Here is a 26,020-nt window from a genome sequence, read left to right as displayed (position 1 = left end):
TTGTAGGCTGATTTAAATATGGAATGGGGATAATCCTGGGAGGCTTTTCTGACTGAAGAATCAAATACAGGAATTTTATTCAAAGAAACTGGGGGGAGGGTACTCAAATTAACCATGTCTCTTACCAAACTAGACTTCACATGTTCCCCCTCATGTCTCCTTTAGTTGGATTAAAAGGAAGGGCTATTTTCTAGATCACTGGGGTTATAAACAAAATGTTAAAATGCCATTAAGTGGAGACACCTTCTCAGACTATAATTACACTGGCTTTGAAAGTTTTATAAAGCAACAAAGTTTTTAAAACTAGCAATTACAACTGCAACAATTCCTTTATGTAATGGTACAGTTTATTTCATTTTTAATAACAATTAGAGGACAAAATGTTTAAAATTTGCAATTTAAAACATGCACATTCACAAAAGGCCAATGACACATAACACTGCATAGAACTGAATATTACTCAACTTTAATAACTATTTATGAAACACAGTGCATTGAACATCGAGATAAACAAACCTGAGAAAACTATGATCACAGATTCAATACTCTCCACTCATGCAGCTTCACAATTTCTACAGCAGTTTCAGCAGGAATGGTTTTTCATGGAGCTGAAAATACTATTTTATCTTAAATGCAAACTGCAATTTTCCATAGTAGCTGCCTCCCAAGGCTGCCTTTTTTTTTTAAACTTAATAAACTTGAAAGTGTGAAAAATGAAGCTTGAAATAGCTAAACAAACAGCAAACAGTATTTACTGCATTTATGGCTTCTATTCTAGAACCATGAAACATAAAAATATTTATTATTTTTTAATATTCTGCTCTCGGTTTTTGCAAGAGCAGATTTACCTATGGAAAGTTGCTGTTAATTCAAAGTAAGCATGTATAAAATCTAGCTTTTTCCCCTCCTTACGGGAGATTTATTTGCTGAGAAGTTTTGTGAGCTTTATTAAGAAAAGTTCTTAGAAGCAAGCTAAACAAAAGTTGCAATTAATTTTTTGCAAATTTGTTTGTAAAATAATTTACTTATTAAAAAATTTGTGCAGAGAACCGATTAATTTGTCCACTGAATATTGAATTCCAGGTAGGCCATGACAGAATTTTATAAGGCAGAAATAAACATCAAGATTTACAGCAGTAGCCATGCATTGGCCTGGACCACTTTAAATATTAATTCATGCAAACCATAAACCTATCAAAAACACAGCTGCTTTCATACAGAAAATAAATCAAGACGAGAAATGGAAAACATTTATTTCCTTTCCTTCAAAGTTTAACTTACATTCCATTTTAATAGCCACTGAAGGTTAATTAAAATGCAGCAAGTATAACTAAGTCTCTCAAGTGACTTCAGTTATTTTAATGTGAGAAAAATCAGATTATGATCTCTTAAAGAAGCATTATAGAAATGTTCATCATTAAAAAGCATTTATTAGGCACCGAACTGCATGGTATTACATTAATTTACAAAAAGAATTCCACAGATCTGGTCCACATGATGTGAATGGGGTGGGTGTTTTTCCGATAAATTTTATAAATGGTTATTTATAAGGTTATAGACTTATTTGATGAAATAAGTTTTAGAACCGGGAACTCTCATAGGGCAACTGTGCAAAAATAAACACTGATGATCACGTAGCACGGTAACAGTTAGGACATTGTTATAAATAATTTAAAAACTACAAATATACGATCTTTTACTTTCAGACTTGCACTCAGTTCCTGAAAGACTATTTTCAATGACAAGTTACAGGTGATGTACAGTGCACACAATGCAGAACAAATTATCATGTGATGTTCACATCTGATACGAGAATGCTGAACTGCAGAATTATAAAACAAAACTTCATGATCAGAATAGGTGTTGATTTCTGGAATTCACTTTTCCCCCCTGAAAATTAAGAGGAATGAGTGACTCCATTCAATGACCATATAATTCATGTAAATAAATAATATTATTGAATAGAATACACGTTCATCCGACTCGATGAGAAAAAGGTTTCCCATTAAATCTGCGACACTGCTGAAGCTGGCTCACGTGAGATATCGAGTGGGGTGTGGGAGGGTGGGCAGCAAATGTATCATTTTAAATTTGCTACATTCCTGAGAAACATCATTCTCCTGCTAACAATTTCTGCCAGATAGCATCTTTCTGGGTGTGAGACCCAGATCTATTTTTATATGTATATATAAAACATTTAGAAAGTTCATGCTCAATATCACCACGTACTACCCAACACTAAAGAAGCAACTCCCAGCTTTTCAATGTTAAATGAACGAGGATTTTCTGCTGTAAGTAGTATTTTCTGAATTGTAAACCTTGTAAAGCAACGGTGTTAGCATTTGCCAAAGTCCCTACAAGGGACTTTTTAATTGAAGAGTATGTGTCCTTTATTTCAGAAAATACAAGTTGAAAGTCATTTCAGCTGTTTGTTTTAATCCCGGTAAAACTGTGTTACTTTTCCCCTCTTTGGAAGGTTAAAAAACCAGAGGGTTTTCTCTAACACTATGAAATCACTGCAACCGTAATGCTGTGTTTTAAGTTTTACCAAGGCGACCACTCCCTGCTGCCCAACCCCCTCTCTCACCCAAGAAGCAAAGGAATTGACTTAATAATTCATAAATAGGACTAGAAATTAGCCATATTTCAGACCATGATCTCGTACGTTAATTCACCATGGGTATTCTCTTCTACTCATGTTAAGAGCTCCATAGAAATAATCCATGTTTTAAGATAAAAATAAAACTTTTCATTTTTTGAAGCCAGAAAATTCAGTTCCATTATATTCATCACATTTTGCTATTAACATTTTGGAGAAGGACGCCGCTGACGAGGAGGAGGAGTTCTGATCTGTACCTGCGAGGAAGTGCTTCTCTGGAACGGGGTACTTCATTCTTGTTTTTGGATTTGTGTGGCTTGGCCTTGACTATCACCACTGCGAGGCCTGGGAAAGCTGCTCCATTCAGTGGACAAAAGTCCGTGACTGCAGAATTTTGAAGGTGATCTCAGACTCTTCTTACACGTGTGGACTTTCTAGATGTTTCGATTCACAATTTTCTTAATCTGAACCCCAAAGGGGAATGCTCTAGGAAGTGAACTATGTCAACCCCTTGCTCCCCTTGGAATTATGTATGTGTTATAACCTCTCTTATTTACAGAAAATGGGGGGGGGGGCATACTTGTAACTAAATAGCTAAAAATACAGAGAAGGAAATGACGTATAACCTAATTTTAAATCTAGATTAAGAAAAAGGGTTAAAAGAAGGAGACATTATTAAACTCAAATCACCTCTTTGCAATTCTAGTTGACTTTTTTTTTTTTCAAGAGGAAGTTCTACCCATTTTGCTGGTAAGTCCACTTAAAGGCAAACAGGATTCTGAATAAAAGGCAGAAAGTTTGCTTCAATCTCTGAAGTGTATCTGAAAACTAGAATTCCTTTTTATTTTTATTTTTAAATGAAAGCATTATTTTAAAAATAGTATAGAAAACTGGTTGTGGTTTTTAAACAGCCCCTTCACCATTTATCGTTGGTAGCAAAATAGGCATTTTTAGGACATGTCTCAGAAATGCTGAAAATAATTAAATTAAACTGAACATACATTTAAAACCATAGCAACAAAATCTACTCGTGATGAAGACTGTCTCTGACTGTAAAGCAACAGGCTTGAGTAAAACAGGTGTTTTTAAAACGGGGAAAATGTACCACTGATTTGTCCCAATTAGCAGCATGTGACTAATTTGGGGGAGCTATTTGAAAAGTGAACTGTGAAGTAATTCTCAGTGTTAAGTACAGGGGTGGTTGCCATAACACGGCGTGTGCTATATAAGACAGCAGGCATCTCTAGCAGGAACTATAGAAAGAACCAAAACACAGGACAAAAGCTGAGCCTACGTACATTACAAAAGCCCATGCATTTATCTGACATGGTATTCCAAACACCTCGACAGAAGCACTGGGACTCTCGCGTAAATATGTAAGCAAATTTTTCTTGAGAGAGAAAACTTTAAGACAAAATGACATCACTCAATCTTCAGCGGAAGCCAGGGTTTTAGAAAAATCTAGAGACACCTCATCAGAAATGACTGAGACATATATACAGATTAAAAATCAGTGTCATAATGACAGAGTCACATTACCACGTGTGCCCTCCAACTTCAACAAGTAAACAAGACAAACAAGAAAGAAGCATTTGTAAGGCCAAAGGTGCAACATCACAGATTTGAGTAGCAAATGCCTTGAAATACTCATTTTTGCAAATCACTCTTACATTTGAAAAGTCAAGCATGCAGATCCTACAGCAGAACTGGAGGTAAACTTTCTTTTAAATTTCTGGGCAAATGACTACTGAATGAGAAATACACTTATTGAACTTCTTTGGCAAACATTTATCAAGACAATTTTTGACACAAACACTTATTAATGTCTTGTTTAGAAATTTTGCTCAGTAAGGTGAGTCAGTTCCTTAGAGAAGAGTGCTGGTTTTTTTTCAGCATATTCTGAAATCTAAGTCTGGATATCAAGAGTCCCTTTAAATTATTACCATTTTAGAGTTTTTAAATGGTTGGTTGCCTTGTGGTATATCCAATCAACTGATAGTCAGTTACAGCCCCAGAGCAACGCCATAAGACTCCTGACCTATTCTGTTTTAAGAAAGCATTCTGGCAAGATACAAGGTCATTTTCAATTTCTGCTTACAAAGACTCAGCAAATACTTTAAAAAATCTGAAAGAGATGGTGATACAGTATAGTGGCACAGTGCTTATGTCTATAATATACATGAATCTGAAGGTCAATCAACGAGATGAGCTCAGATCCACTTTCCCCTCCTTGGACCAGACTGGAATTGGTCAGCAGATTCTGGGAAGACCTGGGAGCTCTCCTTAGAGACCTGGTGGAGCCAGCCTCGAAGCCCCGCCCATCACCATTCATCGGGTCTCTGCTTTGTGGTGTCATATGCTCTAATCACTTCAGATTGTGAGACGATCCCGTTCTCATCTTGTGAGAAAGCATACCCATCTATAAGTTAGAGAGGAAACAGAAATGATCATCGTGAAGTCACTGGGAATCTCTATTCTGAGTTTTAAGTACTTATTTTCCGATCGCGGGGATCTCATATAGCCCTCCTGTCCTCAAAAGTGTGCACGAAGACATGAATTTTTAACATCCGGAGAAAGATGCAGACTCAGCTATAACAGGAAGAGTGGGCTGACTGCAGGTTGTCAGCTGAGATTCTATGAACTCTGCCCCACGGATGCTTTCAACCCCCCTCGGTCTTCCTCATGGCATCTCAAATCCAAGCCAAGCCTTCCAACTTTTGCTTCCTGGCTACTGGAGGGTGTGGGAGTCTAGTCAAGTGGGCACATGCATTTCCATACACATCAGGTGGATGAGCCAGAAGGAAGAACAAAAGTGAGGAGGATTCACAATTAAACACATGTAACTGCCAAAGGTGGAAAAGGGGACTCCTTCCTTGGGACATCATCCTTGGCTCTTGGCGTCTACAAATAAACTCATTTGTGCCCCAACATGGCTGGGGATAAGCAATGGCCCCCAAGGGGGTCACATCTTTAGAAAAGGCCTCTTGAAGTATAGAAAGCAAAAGCATTAAACATGAGCATACGTAAATGAAAATAAATTACATGTGGAAACAACATGAAACAAAAGATATATGACTAACACAAATACATTTACTACAGGGCTTTATATATTATATTCTCTTTTAGATCCTTGAAATGTTAAGAGGGCATGATACCTAATAATTTCTTACAACTCTAAATATTCATAAACATTTTTGAAGGGGGAAATATATGTTTCTGTGCCGTATGAAAGCTGAAAAAGCCCTTGCAAAGTTGTTCAAGTAGAAAAGATAACAGTACGGAGGGAGCTTTTAAGACTTAAGATTTATTTTACTAGTTCGTCTTAAGATTTAAGGAAGCAAGGGGCATGTGGAGATATTATTTCTTCAAGTGAAAGCAGCAGGATTTTAACATGCTTTGTCTTGTCTGCTGGAAATGAGAGGGTTGTGGTCAGAGGTTTCTCTCACTGGTCATTTATGTAACGTGTTGCAAGTACGCAAAACTGTTTTTCGGTGTTAATGTTAAAAAGTTGAATATTCCCAAAGCCCAAACCCTGCTGTCCTAAACGCTCTGACGTGACGGCAGAGAATTTATTTGCAAGTCAGAACTCAGATACTCACGGAGCAGGTTTTGTTGCAGCGATTCAGATCGGTACAAGTTCACGTGGTTCTTCTTAAAGACGTTCTTGAGCAGTTGCGCCCTCTCCGTGAGGCTGTGGGGCAGGTGCAAATGTGTGAAATGAATTATCAACTCGGCAGAGACCCCAGTGTGCCCACAGGACCACCAGAGAATCAGACTTAAACAAAAGACTGCTTGAGAGGTCTGCAGTCTAGGGATTCTTTTTGCCCCGTTTTCTCAGATAGCAAATGAGATTTCAAGTATTTAGATACTTCCAAGGCCAGCTTTCCCCAGAGCTAAGGAGAGTTTTGTTCCCAATAATCCAGCCAAAAGAGTTCTCCACCCCCTAGTTATATTTAAGTCAAATGGGAATACAGAACCTGTACAACACAGTTAATAAAAAAATACAAAATCTGCCAGCAGCGTCATTAACTTCTAAAATCCTGGTTGACTTACTACGTACGTACCGAACGTGGCATTTTTAGAGTCACAAAAATTATTACTCTTTTTCCTACTTTGCACATATTTTGGTACAAAATAATATTTTTTTAGTGATGCAAAGAAATCCTAAAAATTACACGAAGAAGAGATTTCATAGACATTTTAATTAGAAAAGTTCCATTACCTGCTCCAATGTGGTATGAAATGTGTTCCTTAATTTCATTTTAAAATAAAACTATTTTCAGAAAATAATATTAGGTAAAACAACAAGGAAAATATTTATTTCTCAATAAACCTTTTGAATAATCTCCACGGAAACCAATCCACGTAATTAATTATGTAACGCCTAAAAGCAACATTGCAAGAAATAATGCATCTGTTTTTTTCCACTGCATGTAGAATGGTGTCTCCCACAGCAGGAAGCCAATTATTTGTCAAATCAATGAGTTCAAGTAATCATTGTGAAATACACTTTAAACATCACACCAGGCCTCCCAATCATGCCATTTCTCCAGTGGTTGATGTATAAAACTTTGCTTTGATATCAAAGAACATAAGAATCCTAATAAGTAATCCACATGTGCTACAGCAAATGTTTACGCAATTTTGTTTTAATCACCGGAATGCGCTCAGTTGAAAAATTTCCATCTTGGGTTTTTCCCCCTCTATAAAAGTTTTAGTTAAATTGTCCTGTCAGCTTTGTGTTTTGCCAAATTTTCTGAAATCCTGAAGTGGAACAATTGTTATCATATACAAAGAATAAAAATAAAAGAATCCTCTGCAGAATGAACTCGTAATTATGCAAACGTTTAGGCTTTCGCTGAAGTAAAATATTTAGCAATGTTGACATTTGTAGTTATCTTCACATATTTTTCAAGTCGAGGGATGCTGTAAATGGTACTTGTTAGACATACTTCATTGTCACTGAGAATTAGCTACATTAAGGCAAGAAAGCTAATTAATCTAAAACTCTGGTGGATTTGCAAATAGTTGTAAAACTTGTTTTTGCCAGTGAAATAAACAGATATGGGGAATGAGAAGGGGCCATTTTTAGAGTCGCTTTTCTACTCTGTTCTTAAAATGATCTAACATTACAGACCCAGAGACCCCGAGGAACACTAAAACATGTAACTGCTTTGAGGAAGTCGGCAGCCTTAGCGGCAGGTGGTCTGATTTTGTTAGCAGAGCATTGCGGACGGGGTGCTGGGAAGTCTCTGGTGTTTAAGATGGAAATGACTACAGACAACTAGAGGTTGGCAATGTATCAGGATGTAGCTTCTTCTCCCCCAAATACATTTTCCAGGTTTCAGGCTGGCCTTCCTAAATGCATAATACTTTAATATTATAACATTAAATGTTAAGAAGGCAGATGTGGGAATTTTATCTGTCCTATTACAAAACTTAGATGTAGAAGATAATGTAGTTTGTAATAATCATTCATATGAGGCTATCCTCTTACTCAGCTGTTGCATCAAGTTAATGCCTAGTGTTCAAAAACAAAGCGCAGTAAGAAAGCTTTCTCAGGAAAGGAGTGCATTACTGGGGGCAGAGCATGGGCTTTGGAATCTTAACTTTAATTCTGAGTCTGTTACTTATTAGCTGAGGAGCCTCAGGCAAACCTTTCTTGGTTGTCTCATACACACCAGGAGGATAATCCCTAACCAATGGTGGGGATTCAGGGAATTGTATGGTTTCTAGCACAGTGACTGGCACTTAGGAAGCACTCCACAAATGCTAGCCCTTCCCAACCTTGCCATTCTCCCAGCTCCCAAGGAGTTTATTAAAAAAATTTGTTTAATGTTTATTTATTCTTGAGAGAGAGAGAGCCAGAGCGTGAGCAGGGGAGGGGCAGAGAGAGAGGGAGACACAGAATCTGAAGCAGGCTCCAGGCTCTGAGCTGTCAGCACAGAGTCTGATTCGGGGCTGGAACCGGTGAACTGCAAGATCATGACCTGAGCCGAAATCGGACGCTTAACTGACTGAGCTACCCATGGGGCTACCCAGGCGCCCCATGACATCTATATAAACTTTTAAAATTCTGGCAGGTGGGGCAGAGATCTACTCATCTTATGACCACCCGAGACAATCTTCTTATGTAAATCCCTTGCCAATTAAACCTGACACCTACCCATCTGGAGTGGCCTGCCTCTTCTTTCTTTGGTCTCTCTCTCTCTCTCTTTTTTAATGTTTATTATTTACTTTTGAGGGGAGGAGGGAGGGAGGGAGGGAGAGAGAGAGAGAGAGAGAGAGAGAGCAGGAAAGGGGCAGAGAGAGAGGGAGACACAGAATCCGAAGCAGGCTCCAGGCTCTGAGGCATCAGCACAGAGCCTGACACGGGGCTCAAACTCACAAACTGTGAGATCTTGACCTGAGTTGAAGTCAGACGCTTAACTAACTGAGCCACCCAGGTGCTTCTCCAAGGAATTTATTATAAAAAAAGAATCCACCAAAACAGAGATCATCACAAAACAGAAGACAACTTTGTGAGGATCCTTTTTGATGCCTTGGCTTATGTTCAACATAAGCTCAACACGACGTGTCTATTGCTGCATGTGAGTTTTGATTTACAATGCTTCCACTCCAGTTCCACAGTAGGGAAACTACTAGGTTTTTGTTGTTGTTGTTTCCTGGACAACACCGAACGCTTGCTTTAGTTCTTGTAGAACAGAGTCCCTCCTATGAAATATAAATGCCATTCACAGGGGGGTGCTTAATAAATAATAAGTGATGATGATTTGTATTTGTCTAGTCTTATCCTACCTTTTGGGAGCTACTCATCATTTCAAAATTATGCAGTTCTAGGCCCTTGATGTTTATGGGTACTGATGTTACTATCAAGTCAATTATACATTGCATTGGTGACACGCAAACATTAATGGATATGTTAAAAAGTTCAGCTTTTCTTGAACAGCTTAACGCTGTGAGAAGAACAAAATGACTTTAGATACCTTCTCATTAAAACCCCATCCTTTTTTTTTTTAATGTTTATATTTGAGAGAGAGAGAGAGAGAGAGAGAGAGAGAGAGAGAGGGAGGAGACAGTGTGGGAGCAGGGGAGGGGCAGAGAGAGAAACAGAGACAGAATGTGAAGCAGGCTCCAGGCTCTGAGCTGTCAGCACAGAGCCTGACATGGGGCTTGAACTCATAGACTACGAGATCATGACCTGAGCCCAAGTTGGATGCTCAACCGACTGAGCCACCAAGGCGCCCCTAAAACCCCATCTTAATTACAACTGTTAGTCAGTAGTTACTAAATTTTGTATGGTCTTTCATCATTTACATACCAAGCCATGCAAATTCTTAATTTGTGCAATGAAATTATGCAACTACCACTTAAATATTGTTACCTTATTTCCAAGCCCACTAAAATGTTTCAACTTAGATATTTGGTGGAGGTAAGGTGTTTCAACACACTGTGTTTTAAAATAATATTTCATTTAAAAGCACTACGGAAAGCCTAGGTAAAACCCCATTTACTGTCCTGGAATACATTGCCATAAGGTATTTTTGTTTATTTTTGAAGATTGGTAAATTTGCATTTGACTTTATATTGGGTTGACAAAGCTACTTTGGTTGACTCATTAAAATGAATCCCCAGAAAGTAAAAAACCATCCAGACATGGCAGCTGTCCTGTGGTAGGTGGTGGTGGGGAGATAAACAGTGATTATAACTGTCCTGATCTCTGCTCTGGAGGAGATAATACTTGTCATTCTGTCACTTTTCTTTACAAATGCTGAGTAGAACCATTATCACAGTGATAAGAGTAGGGTGGAGGAAAACATCTGATATATGCTCCTGTCCTAAACCTCTACGGAGGTTCGAATATAACACTGATAGAAATCCAGTGTGAAAACTGAGACACATAGTTTCTTTTCTATTAGTTTGGGGGCAATGTTAAAATTGCTTTTTTTTTTTTTTAAAGAAAAATAATATAGGGAAAGGCTGAGAGAAACCATCATCACCATCCACATGGCCAAGTTATCTGACATCCATACTTCCATACTCTCTTCTTTAAAGTCAAGGCTGTAGTCAGTGCTATCGATAATAAACAAAGTATGGAAAGAGAACAAATGTCCAAAGACGGATGAATAAAGATGTGGTATACACATACAATGGAGTATTATTCGGCCATCAAAAAAGAATGAAATCTTCCCATTTGGAACTACCTGGATGAAACTAGAGGATATTACGCTAAGCGAAATTAGAGAAGACACATATCATATGACTTCACTTGTATGAGGAATTTAAGATTCAAAACAGATGAACATAAGGGAAGGGAAGCAAAAATAATATAAAAACAAGGAGAAGGACAAACCATAAGAGACTCTTAAATACAGAGAACAAACTGAGGGTTGCTGGAGGGGCTGTGGGTGGGGGAAGGGCTACATGGGTAAGGGACATTAAAGAAGACACTTGTTGGAATGAGCACTGGGTGTCATACATAGGGGATGAATCACTGGAACCTACTGAAATCATTATTGCACCATATGCTAACTAACTTCTATGTAAATTAAAAAATAACAATAAAATAAAAATAAAAATAAAATAAAATAAAATAAAATAAAATAAAATAAAATAACATAACATGAAATTTCATGGCCTCAAAAAAAAAATAGTCGAGGCTATAGCGAAGGACAAATTAATGAGGAATGATCTGAAGATCCTGGGGAAAAATTCTATTTAGTAATGGCTGATGATAATATGCTGGCTTATGTCTACGGTTGGATAATAAAACATGATGGATCTCATTATCACATTTGCCTGTACAAGATGTATATGCGTGCTTCTCATGCTTATGAAAGGTATCCCAGACTGCTCTGCCTCCAATGAGCCCAGTGTAAACATCCCTTATTTTAAAGCACTGGGTTTTTGAATTCACGTTTGTTTGTGTTATTTTGTTTTAGAAAAGATGTTACACACAACTTATTGATGTAGATCTCCAGTGAGATCTGAGAGGCCTCTATTCCAAAAACAAATTATTATTTCTGCTATAAAATGTATGGATATTTATATCATAGAAAAAAAAAACCACTGTCAATGCCTTTATATATATAGAACAAATGGTTTAGGTTCTTCTAGCAAATATTTGCTATAAACCTGTGAGGAAAAATTGAATTTCAAACTTCTTTGTATTTTGGAATTATAGATGCTTATGCTCCCGAGCGTTGGGGCCTATCCACAAAAAAGTAACAGCAGAGACAGGGTTTCAGGGCATATAAGTTATTTTCTTAACCAAAAATAATAAGCTATACCTACTTAGTGATCAGGGGCAAGACTTGCATTTATTCTCCCAACATTTTAGACTTAAATTGAATTTCACCATAACCCAAGGTTGAAAGCAACATACTGTACTTAGATGATCAAACACATATCCCACCCCATCCCCCCAAATTTCATTGTAAGATTGGAGGGAATATTCCTAATTCACTGGATAATATGGTAATTGACCTACTATTTCCACTAAACAAGACTGTCTCAACCAAAATGTTTTAGTTTTTGAACATGAGTAAACATAAGACATACATTATTGTAAGTGCTAATCTGGATACAGTGCTTACAAGTTATAGTTTCTCTGATGCAGTTTCCCTTTATGTACAGTTTGACTTCACAATAGAGCCTAGTGGAGACTGAAACAAATTGGGGATGGCCAGCTTACAAGATGGCATCATTCTAGGACAAAGAAGTAAACCACTGTTACTTCTCTGGGCATGACTAATTTGGAGAGTGTAACCTGTATAACTCTAGGTTCTTATTTATCGAATTTTTATTTAACTACCCATGAGTCAACCATCTATTTACCACCCACTACTCAGCCATCATTTCACCCACTCATTCATTCGTTCATTCATTCCTCAGGTCATTCTCTTGACCACTCGATCACCCATTCAACAAATGTTTATCAAGTGCCGTTATGTTCCTGGAACCGTGCTAGGTGTTGGGTCTCGGTAAAGACTAAAAACGGGGCCTCTCTTTCGAGGAGCTCCTTCTAGTAGGGGAAACAAACACACACATTATGATACAATAAAGTAAATGTGACAACAGAGGCACAAAGTACCCAGACAGCAGAGTAGGAACTAATCTCATGTAAGAAAACCTGAGGTAATTGCGTCGGAGCCGGGTTTTGAAAACTAGGAATCAGGCCGCCCAGTCTGGAGGAGGGTAGCAGCTTCTAAACAAGGGAGCAGCCTGTGCAGACTGGGAGGTATAAACATGGTGTTTTGGAACTGAAATAAGTCTGACATCACTAGACTACCCAGAAATCACAATTTCACCCTCTTTGAAAACGTAGATAAGATTAGCTAACTTTCTTGAAATTTTACATCCATCTCATTCTCCAGGATTCCTAAAATAACCCTGGCAGTGGGGTGCCTGATCGGGCCAGTTAGGAGAGCATGCTGCTCTTTTCTTTTTTTTCTTTTTTAATGTTTATTTATTTTTTGAGAGAGAGGTAGAGTGTGAGTGGGGGAGGGGCAGAAAGAGGGAGACACAGAATCCGAAGCAGGCTCCAGGCTCTGAGCTGTCAGCACAGAGCCCAATGTGGAACTTGAACCCACAGACCCCTGAGATCATGATCCTGAGCTGAAGTCGGACGCTCAACCGACAGAGCCACCCCGCCAGGTGCCGCCGGGGTGACGAATTTGTACAGGACTGTCACGGCCATCCAGTGTGACAGTGCATATGAAGTGATCAGTGCAGCACCTAGCATGTAGTGAGCGCTCCACAAATGGCGGTGCAAGGACTTGTGCTAGAGAGGCACAGACTGGTGGGTGTGTGACGAGCCCTCCTGGCCTGAGGAGAGTGAGCCCAGGCTGGAAGCCAAGGTCTCAGCTTGAGTTCCCAGTCTGACACTTACTTAATCCTGTCAAACTGGGTAACAACAGTGGATTGTGATGACAGCGACAGACACCCGAGCAAAGCAGTTCCTATGGTGTAGACACAACTTGAGCTCATGTTAGTGCGAAGAAGGAAGAAAAAAGTAAATTCCTGGTATTACCTTCGTAATTGTGTTTTATTATAGACGGCTTTCAAATCAGTTTAATCTCTTTCTTATAATGCTTTGTGAATTTAGTACATTGGATTAGGTGTCTAACCTCGCTCTTTTGAGGGAGTAGTGCTGAGGAAAGGACTTGGAACACACAATTCACTTCATAGATGACCCATGCCAAGGTCAGTTCCTAATAAGCACTTACTGCTACTGTAGGGCACTTTGCCCTACGTCAAGCTCTGATTTTCCTGACACGCTATTTTATTACAGATACAGTGTCAAGCTAAAAGTCTTTTTTTCCTTTCATTTTAATAACACACTAATATTTGTAACCACCATTTATTTAAAGCTCATTAAGCACCACACACCAAGCTACCTGCTTGATCAATTAGATCTTATTTAATTCTAAAAACTATTCATGAGGTAGGTAATATTGCCCCCATTTTCTAGACGAGAAAACTGAGGCTCAAGAGCATTTTGCGACTTGGCTAAGGTCACACATAGCTTAGTGAGTGACAGATTTGATTGAATCTGCATCCCTCTGATTCTGAAATCTATCCACACTGCTAGTTCCATGTAAAATCATAAATATAAGTTTTACCACTTATTTCCAACCACGAATGAAAGACAAAAGTTCACTTGGAAAAGAACATATTTAGTGTGTCTTTTACCTCTTTCCAAGCACAACTGCCCCTGGGTCTTGAGATTTTGCCTCCAGCTCCTGAACTTCATCTACCAATGTTTTAAAAGCAGTTCTCTTGATACTGGAAAAAAAAAAAAAAAAAAAAAGATTTGCATGTAAATCTTCATACGAAGACTTCACACTTTACAAAACTGGTTTATTAATGTGCTGCTAGGTACAACAGTAATCAGAGTACAGGCCAGTTTTCAATAAGAATCTAAAAATTACAGTAATTTTGAGCATGATGCAATTACAGAAACAACAGTCTTAAAAGGAATGGTTTAGGTTTATAAAAGTTAAAACTCTCAGAGTTATTAAATAAGCATCATAGAATTAACTTTAGGGATATCTTTTTTTTTTTTTTGTGGGAAGAGACAGCATTTTAAAACTGATAATCGTTGAGAAAAATGAGTACAGTTTTAGTTCCTTTCATTCTATATTTTATATAAGCTTTGAAACAGGCAGGCAAAAACCTTTTTTTCCCACAACTATTGTTCATAAATAAAATATATATGTGTTTGGAGATAACAGAATTTTTTCTTCTACCTGGATTTTTCTGGCTGATTTCTAAAAATGTACCGTCTACTATTAATAGAAAATACTTGCTCTATATCTTATTCAGTCTTTGTATTAATTTACTTTTCTAATTTCTGAATCACTCATTTCTTCTTTATTTATCAGGCAGAACTAATTAACACTACGAATTCTCACTAACATCATTGAGCTGATGTTACAACTGGAGAAATCTGAGGGTTAGCACACATCTATACTTTTGTGTACACAGCCGAATAGTATACTTACACCTTGTAGGCCACATCAAGAAGCAGAGACGCCACGGGGATAAACAACAGGCCCATCCAAAAGACTCCGGAGCTAAACAACATGGCAGCCTGGGTAAACCATCAGAAACAACATTACTTTAAAAACTAAGACATACATCATCCGTGTTTAGTTTTTATATGATTTTAAGTAAAATAATTTAAAAATATTTCATTCTGCAAGAGGATATACAATAACTAAATCCAAACTTGTGCAGAATCTGGAATCAAAAGCCAAATGTGTTAAAACATGTCTTTGCTACATCTATTTTTTTCCCCCTCAAGTAGCTAATATAGCAGGGTTTTACCATGTGCCAAATCTTTTCATACTTTTATGTGAGATTTTTATTACTGTGGTCACTATGCGGAGTAATAAACTTTGACCTTCTTTTATAACTTAGAATATCAAAATCAATCTTTTGGAGCAAATGTCAAATATACTCTGGCTTAAATTCTCTTATACTACAACATGTAAAATAAATCCTAGTTAGAAACTAAATTTACTATTTCTGGCCAATAAAAATTAACTTTGCTTTTGTAAAATATTACATTAAAAATCATCCAGATAAATCATGATATGGTATAATCAAATTAAGATGTCTATGATATTAGGCAGAATAATCTTAAGTTTTGTTCAAAGATTTACATAACTTGCATTGATATGTCCTGTTACTGCTAAAGTCAAACCAAATATCTACTGTGTAAAACTCAAAGAAAAGTGTATTAAAAATATTTATAATCATTCCTTTGTATCAAATACTAAATGGCTATATCAGAACCTTTTGGGTTGCAAAGAAAATGATTCTATGCTTAAAAAATTAATAAACCTATTAGCTATTTGAAATTATAATAAAATCCCTTTGTAATGTAATTAGATTATACAGAGTTTAAAAGGAATATGCCATACAGTAAAACCAAAAGAAATACTTTGTTTCACTTTGAGTCTCTGTTTACTAGAGTAAGTTTTCAGTACCGATTTAAGTGCATAAATGTATGGGCAGAACTCCATTAAAAAGCAGTCAACTAATGCATGTACATTTGCACTCTACTCAAATTCACAAGGATTTTTTTTTAAACCAGGTGTGGCTCAGGACTTAAAAATGATCTAGGGTTTTATTCTTATAGGCCAATATGCAATTACATATTAACATTCCTAATCAATCAGTCCGTACCTAATACAAAGATTACTACTTTTAGATTATGTTTGAGATTACCTATTCATTCCGACCCTCAACTAAAGACCAGGTACTGATGTTTAATTTTTTTTTTTTTTTTTTTGCATTAACATGGGCTCATTGATATAGACTGTCAGTTCAAGGATGCTACGGTTTCTTTTTCCCCATATATACGATTAAATAGCTCTGAGCACGTTCAAAATAAAAACACGGTATTACAAAAGAATTTCAGAAAATAAATGTGGCCACGTGGATTCAATGAAATAGCACCTATATTCTAGACACCGACAAGACGAAAAATATTCACATAAAAGTCACTTTATTTTATAAGCAAAACATGATCTTCAACATGTTTGCTGACATCGTCTATAGTGAAAACCAACAATTACTATGTAATAGGAAATGTCTATCAAATCAGTGGGATTTGTTTAGATTGAAGGCAGCTTTTTAGTGAGGTAAGGACCGAGAAAAAAAAAAACAAAAACCACAACAACAACAACCCCCAAAACCCCCAAAGCAACCACATTTCTTTTTTCTCCTGGGGGGAAAAGGTAGCTAAGATTCTAAGTCGCGTAACGGAAAATGCCCTCATTTGCGTGGCTTAATTTTAATCTATTTTAATTTAGGGGCCAAAGAAGAAAGATTTATGCTTGCCCTTGCCACCTTGTATTAAATGTCGCTGGTGGAAAAGGCAAAAGTGGTGGAGACTCTGGGCTGCTAATTCTGACCATTGTGATGTTAACTATGAATGGGGAACAAGGAGCGCCCACTATTCAGTCCACCAGCCTTTGGCTTTACAAATGAACAACATGAATTGAGGGGAAAAAAGTTTTTCTGCGTCATATCTGAAAGCCTGTCAGATTTTTTTTTTCTTTTGCAGAGTTAATCCAAACCTAAAAGATTTAAAGCCGACATTCGCATTAAAGACAGAGTCTCTTTGTATTTTTTGGATGAAGGGGAGGGTGGGGGGGGGGGGGAGAAAAAATAAAATCCCACAGAGGTATTTCCTTCCTTTCTGTACAAGAAAGCTCCCCCTCAGTCTGTAGAGACCATTTTTGTCTCTAACTTTTCACATCTCGCCACTCGCAGGCAGGTCAGCTGGGGAAAGGCGCCCGATCCCCGCAGACAATGGGGGTAACAGGAGCGGCCTGTTCGGGGCTGGGCTCGGGCTCCCTCCGAGAGCAGTTTGCAAATTGCTCTGAACGTGGGAGACTGCTGGGCCATGCCAAGCGGCCCCCACGGCCCCTCCTCGAGGCCCTGTGAAGCCAAATGGAGGCTGCCACAAAAGTGGCTCCCGGGGGACTTGAGAAAGGATCAGCTGAAGTCGCCGCAAAGCCGGTAAACCGGAGGGCACAGGCCTGCGCTGGGAACAAACGAGCGCTTGTCTCTGCACAGCGAGGCTGGCTCACCATCGCACCGTGCGCGCTCCCCAAAAGAACTAACGCAGCCTGAGAACCTGAAAACGCAGGTTCGGAGGAAGGAGGAATTGCTCTGAAACTTCCACGTGAATGAACTTGCAGGGAAAGAACATTTGGGAAAGCAGGCGCGGACGGGTATTTTGGCCATGCCAAGGGGCTTGCCCAGATAAGAGGGGCTTACCTTCGGCCCCACCTGAGGCGATCCCCTAGCACCTAGTTCCCACACTAGAGAGAAACACTTCTTCCCCTTCAGGGCCCCCAAGTTCAGTCTTGTAGGAGAGAGAATTTACAGGTGCTACCTGCCTACACAACTTTGGGGATGTGGTTCTTAACGCTAACCTCTTTTTACACTATAAACGTCAGAGTGGTGCACTAGGATTCTTATTCTTGGATAAAGTACAGATGTTGTCTAAAAGACAGGGCCCTTTGGGGAGTCCTAAGACTATCTCCTTGGACCCTGATTGGAGCAGGACTGATGATAAACAGCCCTGGAAGGAGTCCTGGCTCTGCCCTTCCTTGCTCTCCCATTTGTGGTTAGTAACTCCCAGCCTCTGCTTCCTCAGCTAGAAAGCGGGCTGGAAGAATGAAACCCCATGGTGTTGGTAGAGTGGCTGCTTTTATTACTGACACAGATGAACAGACTTTCCTTTCATTTAATTTTGAAATTTCTTAAAACACCCCAGGTCTTTTTTACTTTCTAGTGATCTCTCCTATGAGCTTTGAGGAAGAAAATTTTTGTCACAGTATCAAATTAAGTCTGAGCCAGTTTGTAAATGTAATGGTTTTTGTCGCATTAATGTTACAATACATGCTGGTCTCAAGACTGAAACTGACCAAGGTAACTGACCACTAATAAATAAATTGCCATTCATCTCAATTTGCTAATTTAAGAAATGGAGACAAATTATCTTTTTCATAACAATTATTAAAGACTGTCTGGGCATAATATATTAATTTAGGAAGGGAAAATTATTCAGAAAAGAGTGTTATAAATCTTGCTTAGTTGTTTTTCAGGGAGGGCAGCAATATAAATTCCAAGGAGGCTAAGAGTTTATGTCAATAACAACCAAAAACCAAGAAGTGATTATTAAGTGTCTAGATAAAGCTTTATAAAAGGCCTTTCTAAGCTTAAAAACAGTACACACACACACACACACACACACACACACAAAACCTACAAAAAGAAATGCTGTAAAGAATGGATTTATAAAAATGTATAAGTCCCACATATTTTAAAAGAACATAACTAAAAAGTAAATGATAAACAAGAAACTGGGAGAATGCCACAAATATATGAAATTCTGCATTAATATCTGATAATAAAAATAGACCATTTGTCTTCATAAGAATAGCTAAGGTCCCAACAAAGAGGCTAAAGACCAGAGAAGATTTTCACAAAAGCAGCAGTAAGTAACGAGAAACATGGAAAAGTGCTGAGCTTCTCTGTAGTCATAGAAACACCACATATTAGATCAGATTTAAACAATTCACTATCACAGCTGGTGTGGGGGCAACAGCTCTTTGTAACAATTTATATTTCTATTGGCAATGTACTCACCTTTGGGAAAGGTATTTGGCAATGTGCATCAAGTACCTAAACATATTCACTCCTGTTAATTTGATAATTCAGTTTCTGGAACTATGTGCTGAAATTTGAGACAACTTTTGCATATAGGTTAGTATCCCATGAGACTTCTGTGGTCACTAGTCCTGAGACCACTACCCCCGAAAAGCTGATGTAATGTCCCAAGGCTTAGTAAAGGTATAAGCAAACCATAGCAGCACCCTCTTGAAGGGTCACATCACAAAGCAGCATATTTCAGGCTTTGAGAAATCACTGTAAAGACCTCTACTGAACCAACCTTCCTCCTGTCTGTCCGTCTCTCTGTCCTTCCATCCATCCTTCCATCCTTCCTTCCTTCCTTCCTTCCTTCCTTCCTTCCTTCCTTCCTTCCTTCCTTCCTTCCTTTCCTCCCTCCCTCCCTCCCTTCCTTCCTTCCAGTTTTATTAAGTAATCTCTACACCCAATGTGGGGCTCAAATTCATGAGTCACACTTGATCACCCAACTGAGCCAGCCAGGCACCCCTGAATGTTTTTTTTAATCAAGGTTTCTCTAAATGTATTTATCTACCATGGAATACTTTTGCCACAGTCTGCTTACTAGCACATCCCATGGAGCTAATTTGGGGGAATGCAAATATTCCTTGTGGGTTCTTTTAAATAGCAAAACATCACTAACAGGACACCATGTGGCTGGTTATGTAAATGTATACCCATATTAGAGATCCTTCCTTCCTTCCTTCCTTCCTTCCTTCCTTCCTTCCTTCCTTCCTTCCTTCCCTTTCCTCCCTCCCTCCCTCCCTTCCTTCCAGTTTTATTAAGTAATCTCTACACCCAATGTGGGGCTCAAATTCATGAGTCACACTTGATCACCCAACTGAGCCAGCCAGGCACCCCTGAATGTTTTTTTTAATCAAGGTTTCTCTAAATGTATTTATCTACCATGGAATACTTTTGCCACAGTCTGCTTACTAGCACATCCCATGGAGCTAATTTGGGGGAATGCAAATATTCCTTGTGGGTTCTTTTAAATAGCAAAACATCACTAACAGGACACCATGTGGCTGGTTATGTAAATGTATACCCATATTAGAGAATATTATCCTAGCTGTTAAAGACGCTGTTCACAGACTGTAATTATTAGAAAACTAATTGTCTAAAAGAGCCCTAAACAAAGGGAAAGGTAAGATATCCTGCTATTCTGTCAGGAGGCTTCTGGTATCACGTAAACACGCACCCTGAGAAGGTTAGTGTTTTCTATTGTCTATATGGGGATCAGTCACAATCTCTTCCCGTGGCTTACATCTCTTGCCTGTACTTCAGACTGTCCAGCTCTGAACCTGTACTTCAGACTGTCCAGCTCTGAACTTGAACGTGGCAGTTACTTTGAACTTGATCCGTCTCACACTGAACACACACTGTTCTCCCCCCAAACCTGCTCTTCCGTCGTGCACTCTATCTAGAGAATGGCTTCGTCACCAACTGTGTATGACGCAAAACTGGGCTCTAGTCTGGTCTCTTTATACCACCAGCTTCCGTTGTGCACAGTATCTTTGGACCTACTACGTACTTTTTGCCAACCCTGCTGCCATCATCCCAGTCCAAAAATGTGCCCACCCTTGCTAAAAGCCTGCAAGCTAGACCTCTGACTCCAGTGTTGCTCTGCTTCTAGCCTTGTCTCCACACTGAGGCCAGAGGGACACTTCCAAAGTACAAATTAGATTTTAGCACTTCTTGGATTAAACCCATTCAGTGGCTTCGTACCGCCCTGAGGATAGAGGGCAAAATCCTTAACATGATTTCAAGACCTTGTCTACCTGACTTCTGATGACTTCTCACAAGTCATCTTTCAAGCCAGCCCCCATCTCTAGCTATACACGTGTCTCAGTTCTTGGGATGTTCCCGTTTAATCAATTTTCACATCAGATTGCACTTCCTTCCTTAGACTTGGGTTAGCTGACACTACTTTGGGCTTCCGTTTTGGTGGCACCTATCACTCATTTTCTAGGTGCTTCTTTATCTTCCAGTTAGACCATAAACTCTGTAAGAGAAAGAAATACATCTTGATGAATTCTCACAACCAAAGTGCTTAACCAGTAAGCAGGTACTCAATAAATGTTGATTAATAAATATGTTCTTACAATCCAGTGTTTGGAGAGACTGAAAGTCAAGAAGGCTGGAGCCTTGGGACTATGCTCCTGAGATAGGGCGGTTACAGTTTGCTTGGTTTCTTGTGTTCTGGCAGGGAGTTATCCTGGGAGCAGCTATAATGAGGTGTTTATGTGATCTGGGGAGGTGGGAGAAAAGGTTGATCCGGCTCCTTAACAATCCTTTTTCAACCTAGGTTGTCTTTTCTGTTAAAAAAGCTGAGCAACATCCATTAAAAGCGACGTATGTCAAACTACCCCTTCCCTCATCGGAACCAACGAAAGATTTCAGTGAGTGAACTGGGGAAAAGTAGGATGACTGGAAAAGAGGACATTTTAGAGGGGAGTCGGGAAAGGATGCCGAACGTGCAGGAAGACAAGGAATGTCTCCTACCGACATTAATGAGGACTTTTAATAGCCACATGAATACTTTGCGATGTCAAATAAAAAGGAGGCGACATAATCCCAGCCTTCCCCGTCTCAACAAACACAACCTTTATTCTGCCAGCTGCTCTGGCCCCAAACCTGAGAAGCCATCTCTGCTTTCTCCTTTTCTCCCAAACTGCACATCCAGTCTTTGGCAAGTCTGTGCTGCTCTACTTAAAAACAGAGCCCATACCAATGTTCACAGCATCAATATTCACAACAGCTAAAAGGTGGAAATACCAACAGATACATGGATAAATGAAATGTGGCTTATACATACAATTGGATATCAGCCTAAAAAAAATGAAATTTGGACACAGGCTACAATAATAGATGAATCCTGAAGACACTATGCTAAATTAAATACGCTGGACACAAAAAGACATATACTCTATGATTCCACGCAAATGAGGCACCTAGAATAGTCCAATTCAGAGGCAGAAAGTAGGATAGTGGTTGCCAGGGGCTGGGGGGAAGGGGGAACGGGGAGTTTCAGTTCAGGATGATGGAAAAGTTCTGGAGATGGATGGTGGTGATGGTTGCACAACACTGCGAATGCACTTAATACCGCCAAACTTAAAAATGCTTAAAGTGATTGGGGTGTCTGGCGGGCTCCATCAGTTGAGCCTCCGACTCTTGGGTGTTGGCTCAGGTCATGATCTCATGGTTCGTGAGTTCAAGCTCTGCATCTGGCTCTGTGCTGATGGTGTGGAGCCTGCTTGGGATCCTCTTTCTCTCCCTGTCTCACTCTCTCTGCCCTCCCCCATGCCCTCTCTCTCTCAAAATATACAACTACGTAGACTTAAAAATTGTTTAAGATGACAAGTAGTGAATTATGTACATTTTGTCAAATAAAAAATGTTTAAAACTTGTAAGGATTCTAAGAACAAAACCGTCCTCCCTTGCAAATCCAGACTCTACCCATTTGCTAGTCCTTCTGCCCTGGCTTCAGTTCCCACTGTGTCTTCTGATCTTTGCTCAAGGTCATCTTTCCAGTGATGCCTTCCATGACCACCCCCACTTAAAACAGCACCCCACCATCACAATAGTAGTTTCTATCCTCTTTCCTACACCACGGTTCTCCATGGCACTTACTACCACCATCCAGCGTGCTACAGAACAGACATACTTGTTTCCGTCTCCCTCTCCTCCTCCCCCTTCCCTTCCAGAATATAAGTGCCTGAGGGCAGAGTTTTCGATTTTGTTCACTGCTGTATCCTTGGCAACTAGAACTGTCCTTAGACATATATTTGTTGAAAGAATAAATTGTTGGATCACCTGGGTGGCTCAGTGGGTTAAGCACCCTACTCTTGATTTTGGCTCAGGTCATGATCTTATGGTTCCTGAGTTTGAGCCCCATGTGGGGTTCTGTGCTGACAGCACAGAGCTGGCTTGGGATACTTGCTCTCTCTGTCCCTCCCTTGCTCTCTCTTTCTCAAAATAAATAAACATAAAAAAAGAATAAATTGCTTAATCAAAGTTAAGTGTACAAATTAAGTGTATTAAAAGAAAAAAAAAGACTGGACCAACATGTTAACAGTGGTTACCTTTGAATACTGGAATAATGTTTTTTCTCACGTTTTCCCTATTTTCCAAAGTGTATTTAGTGACTCTAAGCTACTCACATAAATCAAAATTATGAATTTTACTTTAATAAGCAAAATTATCATCAATTTTCACTGATACAGAAACATTCAAAATAGTTATGATAAAACCACTATTTTCAGGCAGATCCTAATCTCTTTTTCTGCATTTAGGATTATCTTCCTAGGCTTAGTTACGATAATGAGGAGAAGACATATTTGCTTTTTTCCCAAATGGTTCTCTAATTGGGAAGAACAGATGATTCAACAGTGACCCTCCTGTTCGGAAACATAAACAACTTGTTTCTTTGTGTTTCTGTCATTTGTCTGATTTTCTAGTTTTCTTCTCATTAACCATGTACATATCTGGCTAAAGTCCCTCCTGTTGCTGCTGTGAATGGGACCTTTCATTTTCTTTGTGTAGGAGGGCTTATCTTTGAAGATTTAGGGCTTTTCCAAGGGAGTTAACAAGTTTTGGGGAAAAAAAATCCCAGCACTTATTATATATAACTTATATATCCCACTACATGCTTCTTGGGATTTGGTCAGTAGGGTGTCGGACCCAAGAGGGCAACTGTTCTTTCCGGCCATGGCACCTCTGAAACATCTTGGTAGAGTAACCCTTCCTGTGCAGGGATGGTCTGTGCTATGGTGTGGCGACCCTCATATCTTGCCATCTCCCACTTCTCTCTTTTTTCAAAGCCATCCAGCAAGTTAAAAGCTCACTTAACTTCTCTCACCTGCTCCTCTCAGTTAATCCTTCTGGTCTCCTCTGTAAGCATCTTCCTCACAAAATCATTTTCGTCAAAAAAAATTCAGTGCTCAACCTCAGGTTTTCAGGTATTGTTTCTTTTCATACAAATTTTCTGGGTCTTTCCAAGCACGTCGCAGCTCTTGTCTCCCTACCATGCCTCAATCCTTCGTCTCTGCTCTGCCAGCTGGATATTTCTTCAGAAAAGGCCCACTCTGTGTCTGCGACGTCCACTCCCATCTCATCCAGCCTCAGTTACCCCAGTGGTCATTTTCTCAGTCCCTAGTCTCAGGGGAACCGGGAGAGCTGATTCACAGAACCTGAGATACAAGGATCCTTTTGGTACCTTGAAGGCTGAAATCCACAACTTGAGCATCTATATTTTTGTGGCAAAATATCAATTTTATGTAAATAGAATATGACTTAGTGTATCAGAACTGTGCCTCCTCCTGGCAACACAACCACGGATGTATGGGAACTTCATATCGGCTCATCAAAATCAACACTGCTTTCGGACATTACTGTGCCATTTGAATTTAAACTTGCAAATGTTTCTGAAAATGTCTCTGTGTCCAAGGCTTGGGAAACACCATGGTGTGACCCTGTCAATGTCTCTAAGTTGCGTGAGGCTTTCCCAGAGGCTTGAGCCTGTCTGTCTAAATTAATTGTGGTACCTGGGTGTGGGGTTGGATTTGGAGGTAACTAAGGATCACTGGGTCGGCACTAAGTGGTACATTCACCACCTGATACTTTAACTAACAGAGAAACTTCAAGCTCATAGGAACTTTGGCTTGAAGACATGAACTTCCACTGAAATCCTTCAGGGGCTACACATGTGGGATAGTGTAGCTCAAAACCTCCCTCTGATAAAACCCAAAGACAGAGGAATTCACATGCCAAGTTCCATGTTCTGGTGCTTATTACTGAGAAAGGTCTTTGATGTCTTATTTTAGCTGAAAAAAATTCTTGCAAATTTTCAATTATATCATATTATATTCGCGTCAAAATTTAAAATGTTTTTCACCCCTTGTAGTTTATTATTAGCATTTATCTATCACGCCCTCTGACCCAAATCTTTATTCTATGGTTTCAGGTACTTTCTAGAACACTATGTATTTCATCACAATGAAAAGCCATTTGCCATGGCTTAAAGTAATGATGTTAATGACACTTAAGGAGGTTTCTGTGACCGAGTCTTTGCTTAACTTTTCAGCTCTAGCTCCAGACATTCTCTACCTTAGCAACCCCAAAGTCCTTCTTTGCTTGGGCTGCCCTTTACTTGGAAAGTCTTTCTCCCCCTCTTCTGCTAGCCGCTGTGTATCCTGATCACGGTAATTAGCATCCATCATAATTACCTGTGGATCTGTTATTTTATCCACAAGACTCAATCTCCCCAAGAGGACCCTCTTTTTTCACATAATGATCCACTGACACCCATTATAGATCTTGACACACAGGTACTCTGTAAATCTCAGTTGTATTGAGCTGACTTGGGCTCTTACATAGGATGAATTATTACTTTCTCCATAAAAACAGACAGAGCAGAACACCCAGAAAATAACTAAGGAGAAGGGTGTTTCAAATAAACTCCAGTATGTTTGCAATTATTCCCAGAAGCTCTTGCTTACTCAGAGACAAAGGAAACCCTTGGCTTGGAATATTCCAAATAAACAATCAAAACTCTTAGCAAATAGGCACATGGCTCCAAATCATAGACAAATATGCAAATTAGATACCAGCTCATAGCATTTATGCACTTTCCCTCCCAGTGGACATTTCAGGATGGTGGTGAGGGGCTCAAGCAGGAGCGATCACCCTGGGGGACTCAGAACCAAT

The 26,020-nt window shown here is 39.2% G+C and overlaps 1 protein-coding gene across 6 annotated transcripts in view; it reads right to left on the bottom strand.

Annotated features, from left to right (window-relative positions):
• Positions 1–329: 329 nt before the first annotated feature.
• Positions 330–26,020, bottom strand: part of ATP8A1 (ATPase phospholipid transporting 8A1) — a 231,874-nt gene continuing 206,183 nt past the window's right edge. For all 6 annotated transcript variants that reach the window (XM_019413074.2, XM_019413061.2, XM_019413077.2 and 3 more), the window contains 4 exons: positions 15,106–15,194; positions 14,294–14,386; positions 6,199–6,290; positions 330–5,018 (listed from right to left, as the gene is read on the bottom strand). In XM_019413074.2, the coding sequence (XP_019268619.1) occupies positions 4,921–5,018; positions 6,199–6,290; positions 14,294–14,386; positions 15,106–15,194 (372 nt within the window). In that variant the 3' untranslated portion in view covers positions 330–4,920. The remainder of the gene's footprint in view (positions 5,019–6,198; positions 6,291–14,293; positions 14,387–15,105; positions 15,195–26,020) is intronic.

This window comes from Panthera pardus, unplaced genomic scaffold (assembly GCF_024362965.1).
Source record: "Panthera pardus isolate Hobbes unplaced genomic scaffold, ASM2436296v1 HiC_scaffold_13, whole genome shotgun sequence".
Classification (NCBI taxonomy): Eukaryota; Metazoa; Chordata; class Mammalia; order Carnivora; family Felidae; genus Panthera; species Panthera pardus.
This window is presented reverse-complemented; position numbering and strand designations above follow the sequence as displayed.